At 42.8% G+C, this 19025-nt stretch overlaps 1 protein-coding gene across 7 annotated transcripts in view; it reads left to right on the forward strand.

Annotated features, from left to right (window-relative positions):
- TULP4 (TUB like protein 4) overlaps positions 1-19025 on the forward strand; it is a 293022-nt gene that overhangs the window by 179500 nt on the left and 94497 nt on the right. For all 7 annotated transcript variants that reach the window (XM_030809905.1, XM_030809906.1, XM_030809907.1 and 4 more), the window contains one exon: positions 13855-13983. In XM_030809905.1, coding sequence (XP_030665765.1) covers positions 13855-13983 — 129 coding nt within the window. The remainder of the gene's footprint in view (positions 1-13854; positions 13984-19025) is intronic.

Here is a 19025-nt window from a genome sequence, read left to right on the forward strand (position 1 = left end):
GTTGCTCTGTTCCTTTTGTCTGTCTAATGAGCAGTCAGTGCCAGTTGATTTGTGCTGCCATGCTCCTGATAGGTGAGAAAGTTGGGAAGACACCCCTGTGGTCCCCCACCTAACCAAAAGCCATATACTATTTAGGTGACCTGAAGAGCTGTGTTGTTGTTAAGAGAGCCCTTTAGCGAAACTATCCAGGGGCTATGTTGAAGTTTAGTTAGTGACATCATCAAGGGAGGGCTCCTGTGGATTTCTTCAAAGAAATTCTAGATGGTTAAAAAGAGCTGCTCTTCCTTCACCCTAGGGTCATGTGATGGAGGACAGGAGAGAGAAGGGTGTCCCCTGGCCATGAGTTTGTGGTTTTGTTTAAATATGAAATACAGAAATGTAAAATCATTTGAAAACAAGATATTAGTGTGTGCAAAGGTGATAACGGGAAATGGAGTTATTGGAAAGGGGCGTCAGGAGCTATTAGAAGAGGATGAACACACTTTCATTGTGGGATTAAGTGTTACACACAAGTCAACAAAACAGGGAGGAAACACTTGTGGCAGTGACAGTCCTTGTTTCTGTAACTGGTCGCATGATCGTAGCTGGCATTTACAGCTACCCTTCTTCCACTCCCTGTTCTGTATTCTTTTTGCCTTCAGCAGGCAGCTCAGCTGGTTCCTTTACCTGATGTGGTGATTGTAACCCAAACTATCATTCCTGAAGGGTCCAGGCCATTCTTAGTTCTGCCGGGGTTGGGTTGTTGTAGTTTTCCATTGATGTTAATCCCAGGGCATCGTAACACTAAGAGATTCCCTAAGGAAGGGCTCTCCTGTATCCCAGACATACCCTTCCTTACCTCCATAGTGGATTAGTAATCCAGTGTCCACATAATTGTCAGGGTCAGTCACCCCAGCCAGCACAGAAACTCCCTTCTCTGCCTGTTGATTCAGAGGTGTGAGGAACCTAAAGTGGCCAAGGCAGCAGTCTTAGCCTCCAGCTCAGTGGAATCATTGTTGCATCTCCTGGTGGAAGCATTTCTTCCTTTGGAACTAAGACCTATAGGCCAGCAGAGCATAAGGTTGTGAGGACAGGAAGCAAATTTTGCTGGTGGATCACTAGGGCAACCATGAGTTGTACCACTCCTGCTTCCACCTCTTGATTCCTGGACTCACACATCCAGCCTATCAGAAAAAGAGCACTGCTGCTTCCAGGTGATGATGTTATGATCCAGCTGCTGCATTTTCTTCTTGCGTGGTGAATCTTTTAAGTTTTATGAGATATTACACTTAGGAATGGGCATGTTGTATTTGCTTAGTATTTGTTTCAATAAGATCCAATGAATTGAAATATTAGAACTAGAAGAATCCTTAGAAAGTATCTAGACCAAACTGACTTTTCAGACGAAATGAAGACACAGAATGCTAAAGCCCAAACTGGAATTCAGATTTTCTTTTCCCAGCTGAGAAGAATTTCCCGATTCTAGCTTTGCTCTGCTCACCCAGGGCTCAGAGGCATGCTTTGGTGTGGGTTGATAGTTGGGGGTGTCAGATGATCAGCTAAGATTTATCTTCAGTTGGTAGCCAAACAAACTTGGCTACCAGTCAAAGGTGGTGATGGTATGTGTAGAGCAGTGCCATTTCCTGTCCAAATGCTAAACATGGTGGGCTACGTGGTAGAGATTTTATAGAGCAGAATGTAGAGAATCCTGCTATCTTAACTCCTCTGAAAAATGAAGAAAAACGTCTTGGAAATTAATAGATTAAATGTAAATGACTAAAATACACAGCTGATAGATAAGACTTATATTTAGAACATAAGATTTTAATCAAAATAGACAACTGCTTTAATAATTGAATTTTCCTTTAGCAAACTTGGTGAAGGATTAGCAGTAGGTAGATGCTTAAGATTAGTGCTTCCCCCCAAAGCCATCACACCCTAATATCACTAAGGTCAAGAGCATATTTAATTCTTGCATGGTGTTCTGGCTTCAGGCCTTGCATTGGATGGTGATGTGCAGTCTTGCAGCTAATTTTAAAAATGTGAGCATTCTGCACAAATACAATTGTTTTCATGGGATGAATAGGTGTTGCCAAACAACAGGACCATCAAATAATTCAGACCTACATTATTTTTAAAAGAGGAAAACATACTGGACTAGGAATGGATGCGCTGGCCCCTTGTCCTTGCCCTGCCTGGTGCTGGTTGGGTTCTTTGGGCCAATTAACCTCTGAACCCCGGTTGCCTTTTCTGTAAAATGGAGATGATGATGCCTGCTCCAGGTTCCAGGCCACCGGGTTGAGAATCAGATCCTTTTGTAGTCTGTCCATTTCCATACATTTACAAGAGGTTAACTCTCTTGTTTTAGAATGAAACATTTTGAATCATGTATGATAATTTAGCAGGGGCTTAAATAATAAGATGGTAGAAACATATGAGGCTTTTTGGCAGATCTTGAAAGCCCATTAATATGGTAGGTTGACTGGTTAATGCTTTATGCTTTTCTGTAGATATTGGGAGAGATTTTAAGAAATTCAATAAATTTTTAAAAAATGTCTGAATGATATTATATAGCTCAGAGATGTGTTTGCTTAGCTCAAGCTGTATCCACATCTATAATGGCAAAAACCTCAATTACCTCTGCACCAACCCAATAGTCTACACAAGTGGACAATCAGTGTGAAGCTTGTAATTTGAGTTAGGATCTCTGTTGCAAATTTGAATCACATCTGAATGCAAAGGAAAGATGTATCATTTGCTAATAGAAAATAATGACCTCACTGATTATTTATGAGGGCTAGTGCTTTTTATTCAGAATATCTTATTTTCTAATATAAGATTCCCTAATCCTCCTACCCTTTTGGTTCTTAAGGTAATTTTTATTTGCAGCTTTATTGGCACCTGGGTTCTCTGGTTTGCTTTGTTTTCAGAGACTCCCTTTCCAAACTCAGGACCCCCATCCTGCTCCAGAAATGCTTGAACAGGTGGGCCTCCAGTGTGTCTTTTAGGGACATTCTCACCCCAGAGCAGTGCTCAGGGAAGACAGAGTTGAGAGAGAAGTTCGCCAGAGAGAGGCACACATCCCGGCTGGGCGGGTCCAACTGGACAGCTGGACTAGATGAAGAAACCGAAAAGCATGAAAAGAAAATTGCCCTTACTCCTATAAAAATAACAAACATGATGCCTTTTTTTTTTTAAGACGGAGTTTTGCTCTTGTTGCCTAGGGTGGAGTGCAATGGCGCGATCTTGGCTCGCCACAACTTCTGTCTCCCGGCCTCAAGCGATTCTCCTGCCTCAGCCTCCTGAGTAGCTGGGATTACAGGCATGCGCCACCACGCCCGGCTAATTTTGTATTTGTAGTAGAGATGGGGTTTCTCCACGTTGGTCACACTGGTCTTGAACTCCCGACCTCAGGTGATCTGCCCGTCTCGGCTTCCGCAAGTGCTGGGATTACAGGTGTGAGCCTCTGCACCCGGCCCAAATTCACTTTTAAGCCATAGCAACTTGGCAAAAAGGAATGAAGAGGAAGACCATTAAGGATTAAGAGATTTACCCTCAGTTGGTCATAATCAATGATCATCAGAGAAATCCAAATCAAAACTATATCATCTCACCCCAGTTAAAATGGCTTTTATCCAAATGTCGGGCAATAACAAATGCTGGTGAGGATGTGGAGAAAAGGAAACCCTTATACACTGTTGGTGGGAATGTAAATTAGTACAACCACTATGGAGAACAGTTTGGAGATTCCTAGAAACCTCCAAATTGTTAGAGCTACCTTATGATCCAGCAGTCTTACTGCTGGGTATATACCCAAAAGAAAGGAAATCAGTGTATCAACAAGATGTCCACCTCCAGTTGCAGCACTGTTTACAATAGCTAAGGTTTGGAAGCAATCCAAGTGTCCATCAACAGCTGAATGGATTAGGAAAATGTGATACATACACAATTGAGTACTACTCAGCCATAAAAAATAATGAGATCCAGTCATTTGCTACAACATGGATGGAACTGGAGATCATTATGTTAAGTGAAATAAGCCAGGCACAGAAAGACAAACATTGCATGTTCTCACTTATTTGTGGAATCTAAAAATCAGAACAATTGACCTCATGGACATAGAAAAAGGATAGTTACCAGAGGCTGGGAAGGGTAGTGGGAGGTTGGGGTGGGGGGAGGTAGGGATGTTTAATGGGTACAAAAAAAAAAAAAAGTAAGACTTAGTATTTGATAGTACAGCAGGGTGACTATAGTCAATAATAATTATACATTTTAAAAGTACTCTAAGAGTGTAATTGGATTTTTGGTAACACAAAGGATAAATGCCTAAGGGGATAGATACCCCATTCTCTAAGATGTGCCTATTTCACATTGCATGCCTGCATCAGAACATCTCATGTACTCCATAATTAAAAAAAAAAAAACATATAGTTTTTTAAAGGTTACAGCATGCAAATGTGGATTATTTTAAAGCTGGATGATAGGTACATGGAAGGTTATTAAACCCAGTTGCTCTTCTTTGGTGTATGTTACATTTTTTCTGTAACATATAAAATAAAACCCTTAAGAATAATGTAGGGGCCGGGTGCGGTGGCTCACGCTTGTAATCCCAGCACTTTGGGAGGCCGAGGCGGGCGGATCACGAGGTCAGGAGATCGAGACCACGGTGAAACCCCATCTCTACTAAAAATACAAAAAAATTAGCCGGGCGCAGTGGCGGGTGCCTGTAGTCCCAGCTACTCGGAGAGGCTGAGGCAGAAGAATGGCATGAACCCGGGAGGCGGAGCTTGCAGCGAGCCGAGATTGCGCCACTGCACTCCAGCCTGGGCGACAGAGCGAGACTCCGTCTCAAAAAAAAAAAAAAAAAAAAATGTATTGAGGATATGTACATGTATAATTAAGGTATAAAAATGCCTGTGAATTGGCCAGGCGCGGTGGCTCACGCCTGTAATCCCAGCACTTTGGGAGGCCGAGGTGGGCGGATCACAAGGTCAGGAGTTTGAGACCAGCCTGACCAACATGGTGAAACCCCGTCTGTACTAAAAATACAAAAATTAGCCGGGCGTGGTGGTGCACGCCTGTAATCTCAGCTACTCAGGAGGCTGAGGCAAGAGAATTGCTTGAATCCGGGAGGTGGAGGTTGCAGTGAGCCGAGATTGCACCACTGCACTCCAGCCTGAGCGACAGAGGAGACTCTGTCTCAAAAAAAAAAAAAAAAAAAAAAAAACAAAAACCTGTGAATTAAAAACATGAAATGTCCATAAGGTCATTTTTTTCCTCAGACAAGAAAAGATTGAGGTCTGAGAGGAATACACAGGGCTCTGGATAGTACTGGTGATATTTTAAGCTGAATGAGAACACTTCATAGTAAATTTTTCTTTAAACTGTTATATATGTCATAAATATTGCCTAAGATTTTTAAGTTAAAAAAAAGTCTGTGGAGAGGTTTTAACCTTCTTTCAGCTGCACTTATCTGAAACAAGGTAATAGTCATGGCAGTACCTCCTTCTAAGATATTTGTGGAGCTAAAATAAGCTATGTAAAATAATGTATGTAAAAATGACTTATTGTTGCTGAAATACATTGTTTAAATTCACTGTCTAACAAGATAGTTTTTTCAGACATGTGAGAAGATGGAAGTAAAATATGGTCATTGTGGGAAAACCAGAAAATAAGGAAAAGTTTAAAAATCATTTACAACACACCTGTTGGGGTGATCAGACCCAACACCAGCTCGTGGGGGTGATGAAGTCCAGCGGAGTCAAAGGAATGAGAAAAGACAGTTTGAGAGAGAAAGTGGGTCCAGGGGGCCATCGCTAGTGTATGGAGGCTGTGAAGTCCCCGAGCTCTGGAAGCCCAGACTATTTATTGGTGATCAAACAGAGAAACGGGTGTTGAGAATGTGGGGGTCAAAAGGGCACCGTTGGATTAAGCACATGATTTACAGCTGTGACGGTTTAGCATCTGCTCAGCTACTTGAGATAATGGAGAGCATGTTCTTTTAACTTAAGATACAATCGATCCTGGGAGAGCAAGGTGCAAGGAGCCAGCAAGTCTAGACACATTCCAGAGCCACGAGCCCTGGATTCTATCCAAGCCACAAGGGGTTTTATGCCCTGGGCTTAGATTATGGTGCGTCAGGGTAGCCTTCCACCCTTTAGCACAGAGCTTGGCGTTCCAAAGGCCACGAGGAGTTTTAGACCCTGGATCCCGGACATGTTCCAAGAATCTTTTACGTTATGTCAGACATGGCAAGCCCTGCCTCAGCTTCTCCCAGCACTCAGCTTTTCTCCCAACACACACTACCAGGAACGTCTTAGTTTATTTCTCTTTAGTGTGATTTTAGTTTCTTTCCTCAGAACCAGAACTAATTGATACAGTTGTTTTCTAGGATATTTTTGCATTATAGAAGTATGACAGCAAGAACGCATGCTTAAAAAGCAAAAAATGAAGTGGCTCCTCTGAGTGTTCCACCAGGTGCTCCTTGGGCAGGCGTCTCTCCCCTCTGTGTGTCCTCCCTGAATGCACCTGTTTGGTGCTTCCTGAATACTCATTGGCTGAGTGATTGATGGCCACAGGCGCCAGCTTGGTTAACAGGCCCTCTGAACAAGAGAGAGAAGACAGAGCCTCTTGGACCTTGACCTAACCTTGAGCTTGCTTTGTGACCTTAGGAAAGTTTGTTCACCTCATTAGCCTACCTTTCCTCATCTATGAGCCAGAGCTCTAAACATCTATATTTAGAGCTAAACAGATGTTTGTTTTAGCTCTAAATTAACTACTAATACTAATAACTACTAGATACACCAAGGGTATTTAGTTGAGAGTGAGTGAAAAGTGGTGATGAGGAAAAATGTGAACTTCACAAGTTTTCAAAGTGATCTGCAACCTCAATGAATAGTGCATGTGATTGAACATACTTTCCAGTAGAATTTTTACTCAGGAGTTGGCAGCTATGATGAGTGGAAAAGAATAGAAGTTAGAGTCGTAGGGGGTACTATTCCACAGGATTTTGAGGCAGATGAATGCCTGAATATGGTCAAAAGATGAAAGTATTAACTGTTGGGTTTCCTCCAGACCATAATTATAATGTAGCTCTTCAGCATTGTTTTATCTTGCTTTAATGGAAGAATCTTGCTGCCACTTAATAGATGAGAAGCGTGGAATGGTAGTTTTGCATTCATATCAGATTTGGTGTGGAGTTCTCTTTTTCCTAATTCAGGCCTGGCTAATAATATAAACTCTATCCAATAAGAAGATATATTATTTTCTGACAAAAAAGTTTGGAAAATACAGGAAGGAATGTGTAACTGTGTTTCCTGGTACGTGTCCTAAAGAAGCTGGGACTAGAAGGTCATCCTTCAGCACATGCAGGTTCAGAACTCGTTAGAGGCACCGTGGTCCCCAGATTCCAGGGCTCTGACCACAAATCTGTGTTTTCTGAGTTCCTTTATTGTCTCTAGGCCATTCATTCACAGATTCTTACAAACCAACTGAGATTAATTGAATTGTGTTTGAATGAGAACTGGATTTGTGAACATTCAAATGAGAGAAATAAATTTGGCTATCTGGAAATAAAATCTAAAGTTTTCTTCAAATGTAGTTAGTGTTTCAGAGGGCTTAAGAGAAACTCAGTAATAGAAAAGACTGCCCAACTAAAAATGGGCAAAGAATCTGAATAGACATTTCTCAAAAAAACACACAAATGGCCACCAAGCACATGAGAAGATGCTCAGCATCATTAGCCATCAGGGAAACGCAACTCAAACTGCTGCACACTCACCAGGGTGGCTGTCATTTTTTAGAAGACAGGCAATAGCAAGTATTAGAATTTGGAGAAACTGGGAACCTCATCCATTGCTAGTGGGGATGTAAATTGGTGCATCACTTTGGAAACCAGTCCTGTAGTTCCTCAAAAAGGTGAACATAGAATTATCATTTGACCCAGCAACTCCTCTCCTAGGTATAGACCCAAGAAAAATGAAACATGTTTATACAAAAAAAAAACTTGCACACAAAAATTCATAGCAGTATTCATAATAGCTAAAAGTTGATAAACAGCCCAGATGTTCATCAGCTGATGAATAGATCAACAAAATGTGGTCTCTCAATACAATGGAATGTTACTGGGCTATATTTAAAAGGTAAACACTGATATATGCTACAACATGGATAAACGCTGAAAACATGCTAAGAGAAGGAGGCCGGTCACAAAAGACCACATATCGTATGATTCCTTTTATATGAAATGTCCAGAGTAGGCAAATCTGTAACAACAGAGAATTGGTTGCTTAGGGCTGGAGGGAAATATTGTGGGGTTGGTTGGTGGTGGCTGAAAAGTACAGGGCTTTGAGGGTTGAGGTAGATGTTCTAAAACATATTTTAAAGGTTGTACAACTTTGTGAATATACTAATAACCATTACATTGTACACTGACAGTGGGTGAATTATATATGTGAATTTTGTCTCAATAAAGCTGTTATCCACCCCCTTATCATTTGAATCAGTTTTAACATCTTACTCTTGAGAGAGGGAACAGATATGGTTAATCATCTTTCAAGAATAGTTTAATAGAAGAACAAAAGCTACAAAGTTCTCAGTCTGGTGTGGAACATTTGCGTGAGGGAGCGCAGTATACCGTATGGGCTGGGACTGTGCAGAAGGTGCTGCACGCAGAGCAAAAGGGAGTGCTTGGAACTTCAGGGAGGCTTTACTCACCAGGCGGCCAGGGGCAGAAGGGTGCTCCTGGCCAAGGGTGGCACGAAGCATGTGGTGATGTTGCTTTTTAAGTTACAGAGTTGGGTAGGGGGTGCAAGTGGTGGGAGACAGGTCTAGAAAGGGAGATTACCTTTCAAAACATTTATCTTTTATTGAAGAGGAAACTATATATGTAAATACTGTGCTGAACCAGTCTTTATCTTCTGGAGTTTTGAGTTTGTGAATTAATAATACAGAGCTCTCATTTGCTGAATGTTTGCGGTGTGCCTGGCCCCAGTCTGAGGTCCTTTCTTAAGATACTCCTCACAACTCCGTGAGGGGTGTGCTACCATGGCTTGCATCAAGCAGACGAGGAAAGGGGCAGCAAGAGGGTCCTGGTGGCCACAGCTGTGCAGCTGGTAGGTGAGTGACGAGGCCCGGAGTCAGAGCCAGGCAGCCAGACTCCAGAGCCCGCCTTCCTCAGCACTGACCTCCCGGTGACATCTCTGGGGGCAGCAGTCTCCAGAACCATTGTTCTAGCTGAATTTCTTCCAGCCTCTCTTTCAGGGTGCTTTTGGTTCGTTAAAATGACCAAATGTGTCTACAATTAAATTGGCAATCACTTTGTTTTCCTTGCACAATTGTAGTTGTTGCTGGTTCACTTAATAAATTGCAGAATAAGAAGAACAGAGTGGTGATAATCACAGGGATTTCTTTTTTTTTTTTTTTTTGAGACAGAGTCTCGCTGTCGCCCAGGCTGGAGTGCAGTGGTGCGATCTCGGCTCACTGCAGGCTCCGCCCCCCAGGGGTTCACGCCATTCTCCTGCCTCAGCCTCCTGAGTAGCTGGGACTACCGGTGCCCACCACCTCGCCCGGCTAATTTTTTGTATTTTTAGTAGAGACGGGGTTTCACTGTGTTAGCCAGGATGGTCTCGATCTCCTGACCTCGTGATCCGCCCGCCTCCGCCTCTGCCTCCCAAAGTGCTGGGATTACAGGCGTGAGCCACCGTGCCCGGCCTAATCACAGGGATTTCTTACTTGAGCTGTGTGTATTTAGTGTTCATTCAAATTACATTTGTTTTAGGTTGAGAGAAATCCTTCTGAATAGTGATGACGTTGGTTGTTCCCTGAGATGGCTTCTTGTATAAATCTATCAACACCCTTTGGAGGGCTCCTGACTCAGAAGATGAACACCCTTTGGATGGGCAAAAGTGATGCTTGTTTTGCTTTCCCTCAAAGTAGTTCTAGGTGTAAGAAGTGATGTGACTGACTTAGGGCCTTAGATTATGGCCCAAATATAGGCTTTCAGCAGTTCTGCCCTATGTTTTTTTGTGTAGATTTTCCTACCTTTAATAACTTCACTGATAATAGTAACACTTTAAAATGAGAGAACATGTCTTATATTGGAGAGGGTAATAGGTTGGCATTTTTTTGAACCATCAAAGGCCTAGGTCAAAACTAACCCTTTCCTCTGACTTCTTAGTCAAAGAACATACACTTTAGCTAATACCCCAAGAGAGAAGTTCTTTGGTGCTGAGAGTCAACGAGAGTCACATTTTCCTTGAAAAGGGAAAGGAAGCTCTGTACCTGGATAACTGGGCAGATCCATAGCCCCATAGCACAAAATTCAGGCAGCTGAGAACCCAGCTGGCCCCAGTTGGTAATTCCTCAACATTCTGGTATGTCCTAACATTGCCAAATAGGCTGGAAGGATTTAGAGAACAGGAAGTAAGCTACTGGGAGATAAGGCTGCAGCTGTGAATTATAGACAGGGTAGGAAATGAGAATAACAGCATTAGCAGTTTGGCTTTATTTTTAAACCAAAAATCACTGGAAAGATTTCTGTCTCTAATTTAGGGGTGTTACTCACCTATTCGTTTATACTAGTTGGAACTCTTAGCAAAGTGTGTAAATGGGACTTCGTTCCCATGTACTGCTGCATCTCAACTGATTAAGAATCTTTTTTTTTTTTTTTTTTTTTTTTAGAGACAGAGTCTCGCTGTGTCGCCCAGGCTGGAGTGCAGTGGCGCGATCTCGGCTCACTGCAAGCTCCGCCTCCCGGGTTGATGCCATTCTCCATTCTCCTGCCTCAGCCTCGAGTAGCTGGGACTACAGGTGCCCGCCACCATGCCCGGCTAATTTTTGTATTTTTAGTAGAGACGGGGTTTCACCGTGTTAGCCAGGTTGGTCTCAATCTCCTGACCTCGTGATCCACCCGCCTCGGCCTCCCAAAGTGCTGGGATTACAGGCGTGAGCCACCGTGCCCGGCCACTGATTAAGAATTTCTAAAAGATGAAATTGAGTCTGTGGACATTTCGTTTATCCAACAATGGCAACTGTGTTGTCATAAGACCAAAAAATCTTTAATTTCACGTTAGAAATCGTTTAAAAATATTTTTTGCCTCCACTCTTCTGTGTTTGTATCATGCTATGACCGTGCAGCCTTTTTCCTGGAGAGGTTTGTTTTTGATGGATGTTAAAGGCAAAAATGTAAATAATGTGGCTAGCCTCTCTCCTCTGGAGTATGACATCTTGTCATCAAGTATTATTTTACAGAGAGGGTCGTAGTGGATGAGTATTCATTGGTATTACATTTAAATAAGGAAATGATTCAAAAACTGATCAGTCATGAATATCATGTTCTTAATTTGTCATGTTCTACTCCACAGTGACCATTCTGAAGTACATGAATGACTATGGGCTTAAATAACTAATGTATTAGGGACCAAACTGTAGCCACATGCACACTTGTGGATTCTAGTGCTTGGGTCAAATCATTGGCAGATCCGAAAGAAGTCTGTGAAGTTGGCTTTTATTTACCATTTGGAAATCCTAAATGTTATGACATGTTCAATGTCATTTAAGGACTTTTGTTGATATTGGTCTAACTTAAATCAGTAATTCTAATACAGGATTTTTTAAACTAAGCTAAAAAAATGAATCTGGGTTTGTTGCCCTGCTCCCCACATGAGTTGAGCCCCCTCCTGTGTCTGTGTACAGAGGACTATATTAATGTCTGTTTAGGAAACTGAACTCCAGGGAGACAAGACGTCCTAATCGCTGTCCTTAGCACCTAACAGTGTCTGGTTTATCATAGGCAGGCAGGCAGTATATGCTGTTGTTCAAATGCCTTTGGGAATTGAAAGTAAACTACTTGAGGGAGCTGCGGTGGCTCCGGCCGGTTATCCTGGCGTACAAGGAGGCGAGGCCATGCAGTCGAGGCCAACTTAGGTAAAATTGAAAAAAAAAAAAAAGTAAACTACTTGAAATAGGTTTCAATACCTTCTATATACTTCTTTATAGTTCAAAGATATAAGGTGACAAGGATTACAACTTCTAATTATATATTATTGTTTGCACAATATATTCATAATTGCTGTGTGTCAATATTCAAAGGTGAACATGCCTCTGTCCTTTTCCTCAAGCAGCACAGACCTGCAGGGGGTGGGTGGTGTTCACAAGCTGATAGTTCTGTAAACACTGCATCCACAGAGCTATGACTAGAGCAAGGAAGAGGGTCTTAACAGAGAAGACTCCACTAGATGGGGCCACCTGGGATTTCTCGGTATCCATATCCATGCAAGGTGAGCCATCAACTGGATTCAGTTTTTCTAGTGATCACCAGGTCCCAAAAGATTGCAACCTCACAGCTGCCTCTGATTTTTGCAGTTTTAAAAAAGAGCTATGATATTCTTCACACTTTAAGTGGGTAATAATTTCTCTTGAAAATTTTGATTTTATTATACATTTTACAACAAGTGCAGATAACACCAAGTGTGGCCGACCAAGGCTGCTCAAGGCGCACTAAATCAGGTGGTTCTTGGGGGTTCCTCCTAGCCCGCTGGTGCCCTAGACACAAGTTTAAAGACCTAAAATCAGGTGTGTCCATGGCATCGCTTTGAGAAGTCCCAGGGTTTATGCGTTGGTCTGAAAGCAGAAATTGTACTTTGGACAGAGGATGTGAGGAGGGGCCTGGGCGCCGTGGAAGTCTTTACATCAGTCCTTTTCGTTTTCAGATATAAATTAGAATTTGGAAACCATTAACACCAATGCCACATGTTCACAACTGTTATAATTAGCTATTAGGCACAAAATGCTGGGAGTAGACAAGGGTTCAAATCTTTTTTTATTCATAGCAAGAGTACTCTTGCCTGGTTAATAATAGCTCTTATTTTATCGATTTATGTCAGTATCTAGCTGCATGTCTGGAGTTTCTGACTTCCCAGCTGGAACTTACCTGAGAACAACAAGTGTGTTTCATAGCCACCAACTCAGTATTAGTCACATAGCATGAATGTAAAAAATGTGTGCTGAATGTGTCAGACTGAATTAATTCATGATTACCAGGATGGACCAGTCAGGAACAGCCTCGGGGAACATTCTCCAGGGTGAGCCCTGCCGTGTTGGTTTGGTGGCTCATGGTGTCTGGGGACCATTCCATAACCCTCAGTCTCTCGCTACTTTTACTGGGCTCTGTGAGGCTTCCCTCAGACTCCTCCGGCACTCACCTATTTTCAAAAGCCACCTAGCAGAGTTGCTACCTTTTTAGATAAGTGATCAGAATTTTTCAAATTAAAAAACAAAGTTCTTATACTCAGAAAATTTGAAGCCTATAATTTCTTGATATTTCCTCTGTGATAAATCGTAAACAACTTAGATTTTTCAAGTATGTATTTTTTTTTCCAAATTAACCACATTTAGATGCTAAACTATTCAGAAATAAGGTAGACCAGAAAAGATACTGAAAATTTTGCTTTGGGAGGAAAATGAACCTAAATGGTACTCACCCTTTCCTCTTTCCATACTAAATAAATAATACCCTGATTCAAATCCATAGTCAATGTTGTTAAAATAGTTTCCCCACAGCACAGGACCAGCAGATGAAGGACCATCTGAGAGGCAGGTGCTGGGTGCAGATGGGCCCCTGGTCCCCTCTTTGTTTTTGTAGTAGTGGGCATGTTCGCGCTGTCTCTCATTGTTAGGAAGCCGTGTCAGTGGGGCTGCTTCCCTGTGGACTCTCGTGTGAGCTCTGTCTATTCCCTGCCCTGATCCCCGCATTCGCCCCCAGTCTTCTCCCTTTATTGACTGCATTCTAATTAGTTCAGGTCTGATCACATCACAGAAATAATCCTGGCCCACAGATGTATTCCCGTGGTAAATGTCTTCTTGGTGGTTTTCTAGGTTGTGCTGGTGAGGTGGAATGAGCCCTACCAGAAACTGGCCACGTGCGATGCGGACGGAGGCATATTCGTGTGGATTCAGTACGAGGGCAGGTGGTCTGTGGAGCTGGTCAACGACCGTGGGGCGCAGGTGAGTGGCAGGCGCAGCTCTGCCAGTGAAGGGCTGCGGGGTAGAGGACTCCCAGACAGGCATTCCAGAGCCAGTGCATTAGCACCACACAGTGCCACGTTCTCCAGAGCTAGGGGGAAGAGAAATCAATCAGATTAGAATCCTGCTTTTCATTACTCTCACATATGTCACTGGATAAAAAGAGAGTACAGGATCATGTCTCCTTTTCAACCATGCTGCTGTTGTGAGAACTCTCCAACTTTTAAACTTTAATTAGATCTGTGAAGTCATTTTTTACCCTTCAGTGTTGTGATTCCATGTTAAAATTGGGGCCTCTGGCACATCACTGTTTTGCCCCCTTCGAAAGGTATCTTGCCTGTGTTGTCATCTCATCGGTCTTATGGAGAGCTTCACGTGACTTCTCACAACCTGCTCAACAAGGGAAGGGTGCTACAATCTCTTCACAGGCTTCAATCAGCACGGCCTCCTGTTGTCATCCTCCAGCTCTTCCTTTCTGATACAGTTTGTCTCTGTTCTCAGGAAACAGTTGCACCCAGGACAGCCTGCTGAGCTGCGCTGTTTCTAGAACTGCTCCAAAGATTGTTCAGGTTTACAGGATGGCTTCATGGTGCACCTTTTGTATGAGTTTAAGGACATACATTGGAGCAGGCAGCTCCCATCCTGGGGATTGTACAAAACTGGGACTTAAGAACCTGAGTCCTCAGGGGGTGTCAATTAATAATTAATGAGGGGTTTCTTGGACTATTTTAACTCTCAGAATGATTTCCCTGTGGTTGCCTTTCTATACACTTCTAAGGTACTTGGATTCTCATCCTTCCCTCTCCCACCTGTTGCTTAAATAAGCTGTGAGCTTCCTTAGCTACAGATCAGTCAAGTGACATAAAATTACAATGAATGAAGATACTATTGTCAGTGGCTGTTAGCAGGCCAAGGATTTCTGTAAGATATCATCACAGAAGACCCTGTGTGAAAACAGCATTTTTTTTCTGAGTTGACTTAGTAGAGTAAATGTAATAATATTGACTGACTGATAAGGCCTTACCAGGTTCCTTCAGGCTCCTTCAGAGCCTGCCCCGTGACCGTTAACTGGCCTTCTTGAAGGAGAGCCACAGATGTGGACATCTTCATGTGGGTGGACATGTGATTAAGAGCACGAGCTCTGGAATCAGACAATATAGGCCGGAAATCTCACCCCATGACTTCTGTGTGGGAGATACTTCTCTGTGCCTCAGTTTTCTTATTTGTAATGTAGGGGCTATTAATGTACCTGCCTCAGGATCACAGAGGATTACATAAGACTGTATATGAAAAGTGCCCATGGCATCGCTTGCATCTTATCACAGTGCCTGTAGCATGTGGAGGTTCTACCACCTTGTCTAGCATGGAACTGCCCTGCCCTGAAGCAGTAGCCATAGGTCATCACCAAAGATGAGTTTCAGGCCTTGAGGTAGCAGCTTTTCATGGTTTTCTGTGAAATGACCGCCTCTCTGAGTTGGCCTGTAAAGGTTCTAAAATGCTGTCATTCTTCCATTAACCAAAGCATGGGATTCTTTTCCCTAGAGAGGCCCAGTGATGAGGTGAGACATGTCTTCAGATTTAGGGTGGCCAGAGGACTTGAAATCACCGCTCAGAAAAAGAAATGGAAGGGGAGCAAGGATAAATGCCAAATGAGTGCTTGATTTTTTCATGCATTGTATCTTTCAGTCTCCAGGAACCCTGTTCCAAAAATATCGTTATTCTCAGTTAATAGAAGAATTCAGGTCGGGAGTTCAGTAACTTGTCCAAGGAAGTTCATGGGTGGTAAGCCAGAACTCAAACCCTAGTTTGTTTGAGTCTGTAATGCTCCACCACACTGTCATGTTCCCAAACAAGAAATGATTTTCTCTTTTGGCAGAGATGCGTGTATTCACAGTGTAGTTACATGCTGCATAATGACGTTTCGGTTAACACAGACTGCATATACGATGGTGATCTCATAAGTTTATAATGGAGCTGGAAAATTTCTATCACCTAGTGACACTGCAGCATGACACATTACTCATGTGTCTGTGGTGTTACTGGTGTGAACAAACCTACTGTGATGCCAGCTGTATAAAAGTATAGCAAGTGCCATTAGTATAGTCCATAATGCTTGATAATAACAAATGACTATGTTACTGGTATTTACTGTACTTTTTATTATTTTAGAGCGTGCTTCTTTTTTTTTTTTTTTTTTTGAGACGGAGTCTCGCTCTGTCGCCCAGGCTGGAGTGCGGGGGCACAATCTCAGCTCACTGCAAGCTCCGCCTCCCAGGTTCACGCCATTCTCCTGCCTCAGCCTCCTGAGTAGCTGGGACTACAGACACCCGCCACCACGCCTGGCTAATTTTCTTTTGTATTTTTTTTAGTAGAGACAGGGTTTCACCATGTTAGTCAGGATAGTCTCGATCTCCTGACCTCATGATCCACCCGCCTCAGTCTCCCAAAGTGCTGGGATTACAGGCGTGAGCCACCGCGCCCGGCCACTTCTACTTATTAAAAAAAAAAAAAAAGTTAGCAGTCTCAGGCAGGTCCTTCAGGAGGTATTCCTGAGGAAGGCATTGTTATCATAGGAGATGACAGCTCTATGGATATGTTATTGCCCCTTGTGTTAGGGTTCTCTAGAGGGGTGGAACTAATACAATAGATGTATATATGAAAGGGAGATTTTTAAGGAGAATTGACTCACACGATCACGAGGTAAAGTCCCACGATAGGCCGTCTACAAGTTGAGGGGCAAGGAAGCCAGTGGTGGATCAGTCTGAGTCCCAAAACCTCAAAAGTCAGGAAGTTGACAGTGCAGCCTTGAGTCTGTGGCCGAAGGCCCAAGAGCCCCTGGCAAACCACTGGTGTAAGTCCAAGAGTCCAAAAGCTGAGGAACTTGGAGTCTGATGTTCGAGGGCAGGAGGCATCCAGCACGGGAGAGAAATGAAGGCTGGAAGACTCTGCAAGTCATTCTTCCATCTTCTCCTGCCTGCTTTATTCTAGCTGTGCTGGCAGCTGATTAGATGGTGCCCACCCAGATTGAGGGGGAGTCTGCCTCTCCCAATCCACTGACTCAAATGTTCATCTCCTTTGGCAACACCCTCACAGACACACCAGGAACAATACTTTGCATTCTTCAGTCCAGTCAAGTTTGACAATATTAACCATCACACCCCTGAAGACCTTCCAGTGGGACAAGGTGTGGAGGTGGAAGACAGTGATATGGATGATCCTGACCCGGTGTAGGCCTAGGCTAATGTGTTTGTGTCTTAGTTTTTAATAAAAACACTTAAAAAGAAAAAAAAATAATAGAAAAAGCTTACAGAATAAGGATATAAAGAAAAAAATATTTTGGTATAGCTATGTAATATGTTTGTGTTTTAAGTGTAATTACAAAAGGATCAAAAAAAGTATCAAACTTCTTGAAAAACTGAAAAGTTTAAAAAGTAGAACAGTTACAGTAAGCTAAGATTAATTCATTATTGAGGAAAGAACCATTTTTTTAATGAGTGCAGCCTAAGTATCCAGTGTTGATAAAGTCTACAGTAGCATACAAGGTAATGTCCTAGGCCTTCAGTCACTCTCCACTCACTCTCTGGCTCACCCAGAGCAACCTCTAGTCCTGCAAGCTCCATTCATGGTAAGTGCCCTTTATAGGTGAAGCGTTTTTTATCTTTTATACTGTATTCTTACTGTGTGTTGTCTATGTTTAGATAGCTTTAGATACATGAATACTTGCCATTGTATTACAGTTGCCTACAGTGTTCAGTACAATCACATGTGTACAGGTCTGTAGCCTAGGAGTAGTAGGCTATCCCATACAGCCTAGGTGTGGAGCAGGCTCTACCGTCCAAGTTTGAGTAAGTGCACCCTGTGATGATCACACAACAAGGGAATTGCCTAATGGCATAATTCTTAGAATGTATCCCCATTGTTAATCGACATGACTGTATACCCCAAGGAGCTCAGGCTTCATTACCATTAAAAGGCCCACCCCACCAGCCAAGGAGTGCCACCAGCACATGGATTCTCCTAGCAGTAGCCTCTGTGAGCAGGGGCCCTCTGTCATCTCCATAGCAGCTGTGTGGTCACCACCACCCGGCACTTCCCTTGTGTTTCTTTCCATTGGGTGTTTGGAGCAGATATTAGAAACAAGAAAGGGAGGATGAGTTCAGCCCTGGAGGCAAATGAGCTTCTCTGGGCCACAGAACATCTGGAAGCACCCAGAATCTCACAAATGCCTGCCTACCAGGTTCGACTAAAGTAATTACTGTATATTGTGATCTCATTTTAGAGTTTTGTTTACTTTTGCCATTTGGAACTCAGATTTTTCAAATCTTAGAACCCATTGAACAACTGTCATCATTAAACAGTGGCATTTTGGGGGAGGCTTGGTTGCCTTTAATCGTGTTGGAGTCATATCTTACCTGACTAAAAAGGACGCCACACACTGGTGACGATGGATCACTGGTCAAGGAAGTGGTGGCTTTGTGCACCTGTAAAAGTTCTGTGGCTTAGAAGAGGAGTGTCCTTGAAACCAGCTTAGAGAAAAAGACTACTTTTTAGAAGAAACGACAGATTATCTTCATTATATAGCATGCTTTTCATTGTCACAAAGTAATCAAACATTTGGCAAAAGCTAAGAGATGCTTTAACAATTTCTTTTTCAGGAAATGATTAAGAGTCCTTTATTTCAAAAATGAGTTTGGAACAGTACATGCATTATTTTACAGTATTAGTCACCAGGGGCGGCTGTACCAGGCACACACACTCTGAGACAGTCTGATGAAAAGCTGCCTGGGTCAATGGCATGGTCAGCCTGCTGCTCAGCTTCAATTAATCCATGCCTGAGAACTCTTCAGTAAAGCAAGGGCACTGCAACCTTCTGCATTTGAAAAACTAAAAGAACTGGAGTTTCTGCCTTTTTGTTTTTTTTTGTTTTGTTTTGTTTTGTTTTTTTTGGAGACAAGGTTTCTCTGTCACCCAGGCTGGAGTGCAGTGGTGCATCTTTGGCTCACTGCAACCTCCACCTCCCGGGT

This window comes from Nomascus leucogenys, chromosome 3 (assembly GCF_006542625.1).
Source record: "Nomascus leucogenys isolate Asia chromosome 3, Asia_NLE_v1, whole genome shotgun sequence".
NCBI lineage: Eukaryota > Metazoa > Chordata > Mammalia > Primates > Hylobatidae > Nomascus > Nomascus leucogenys.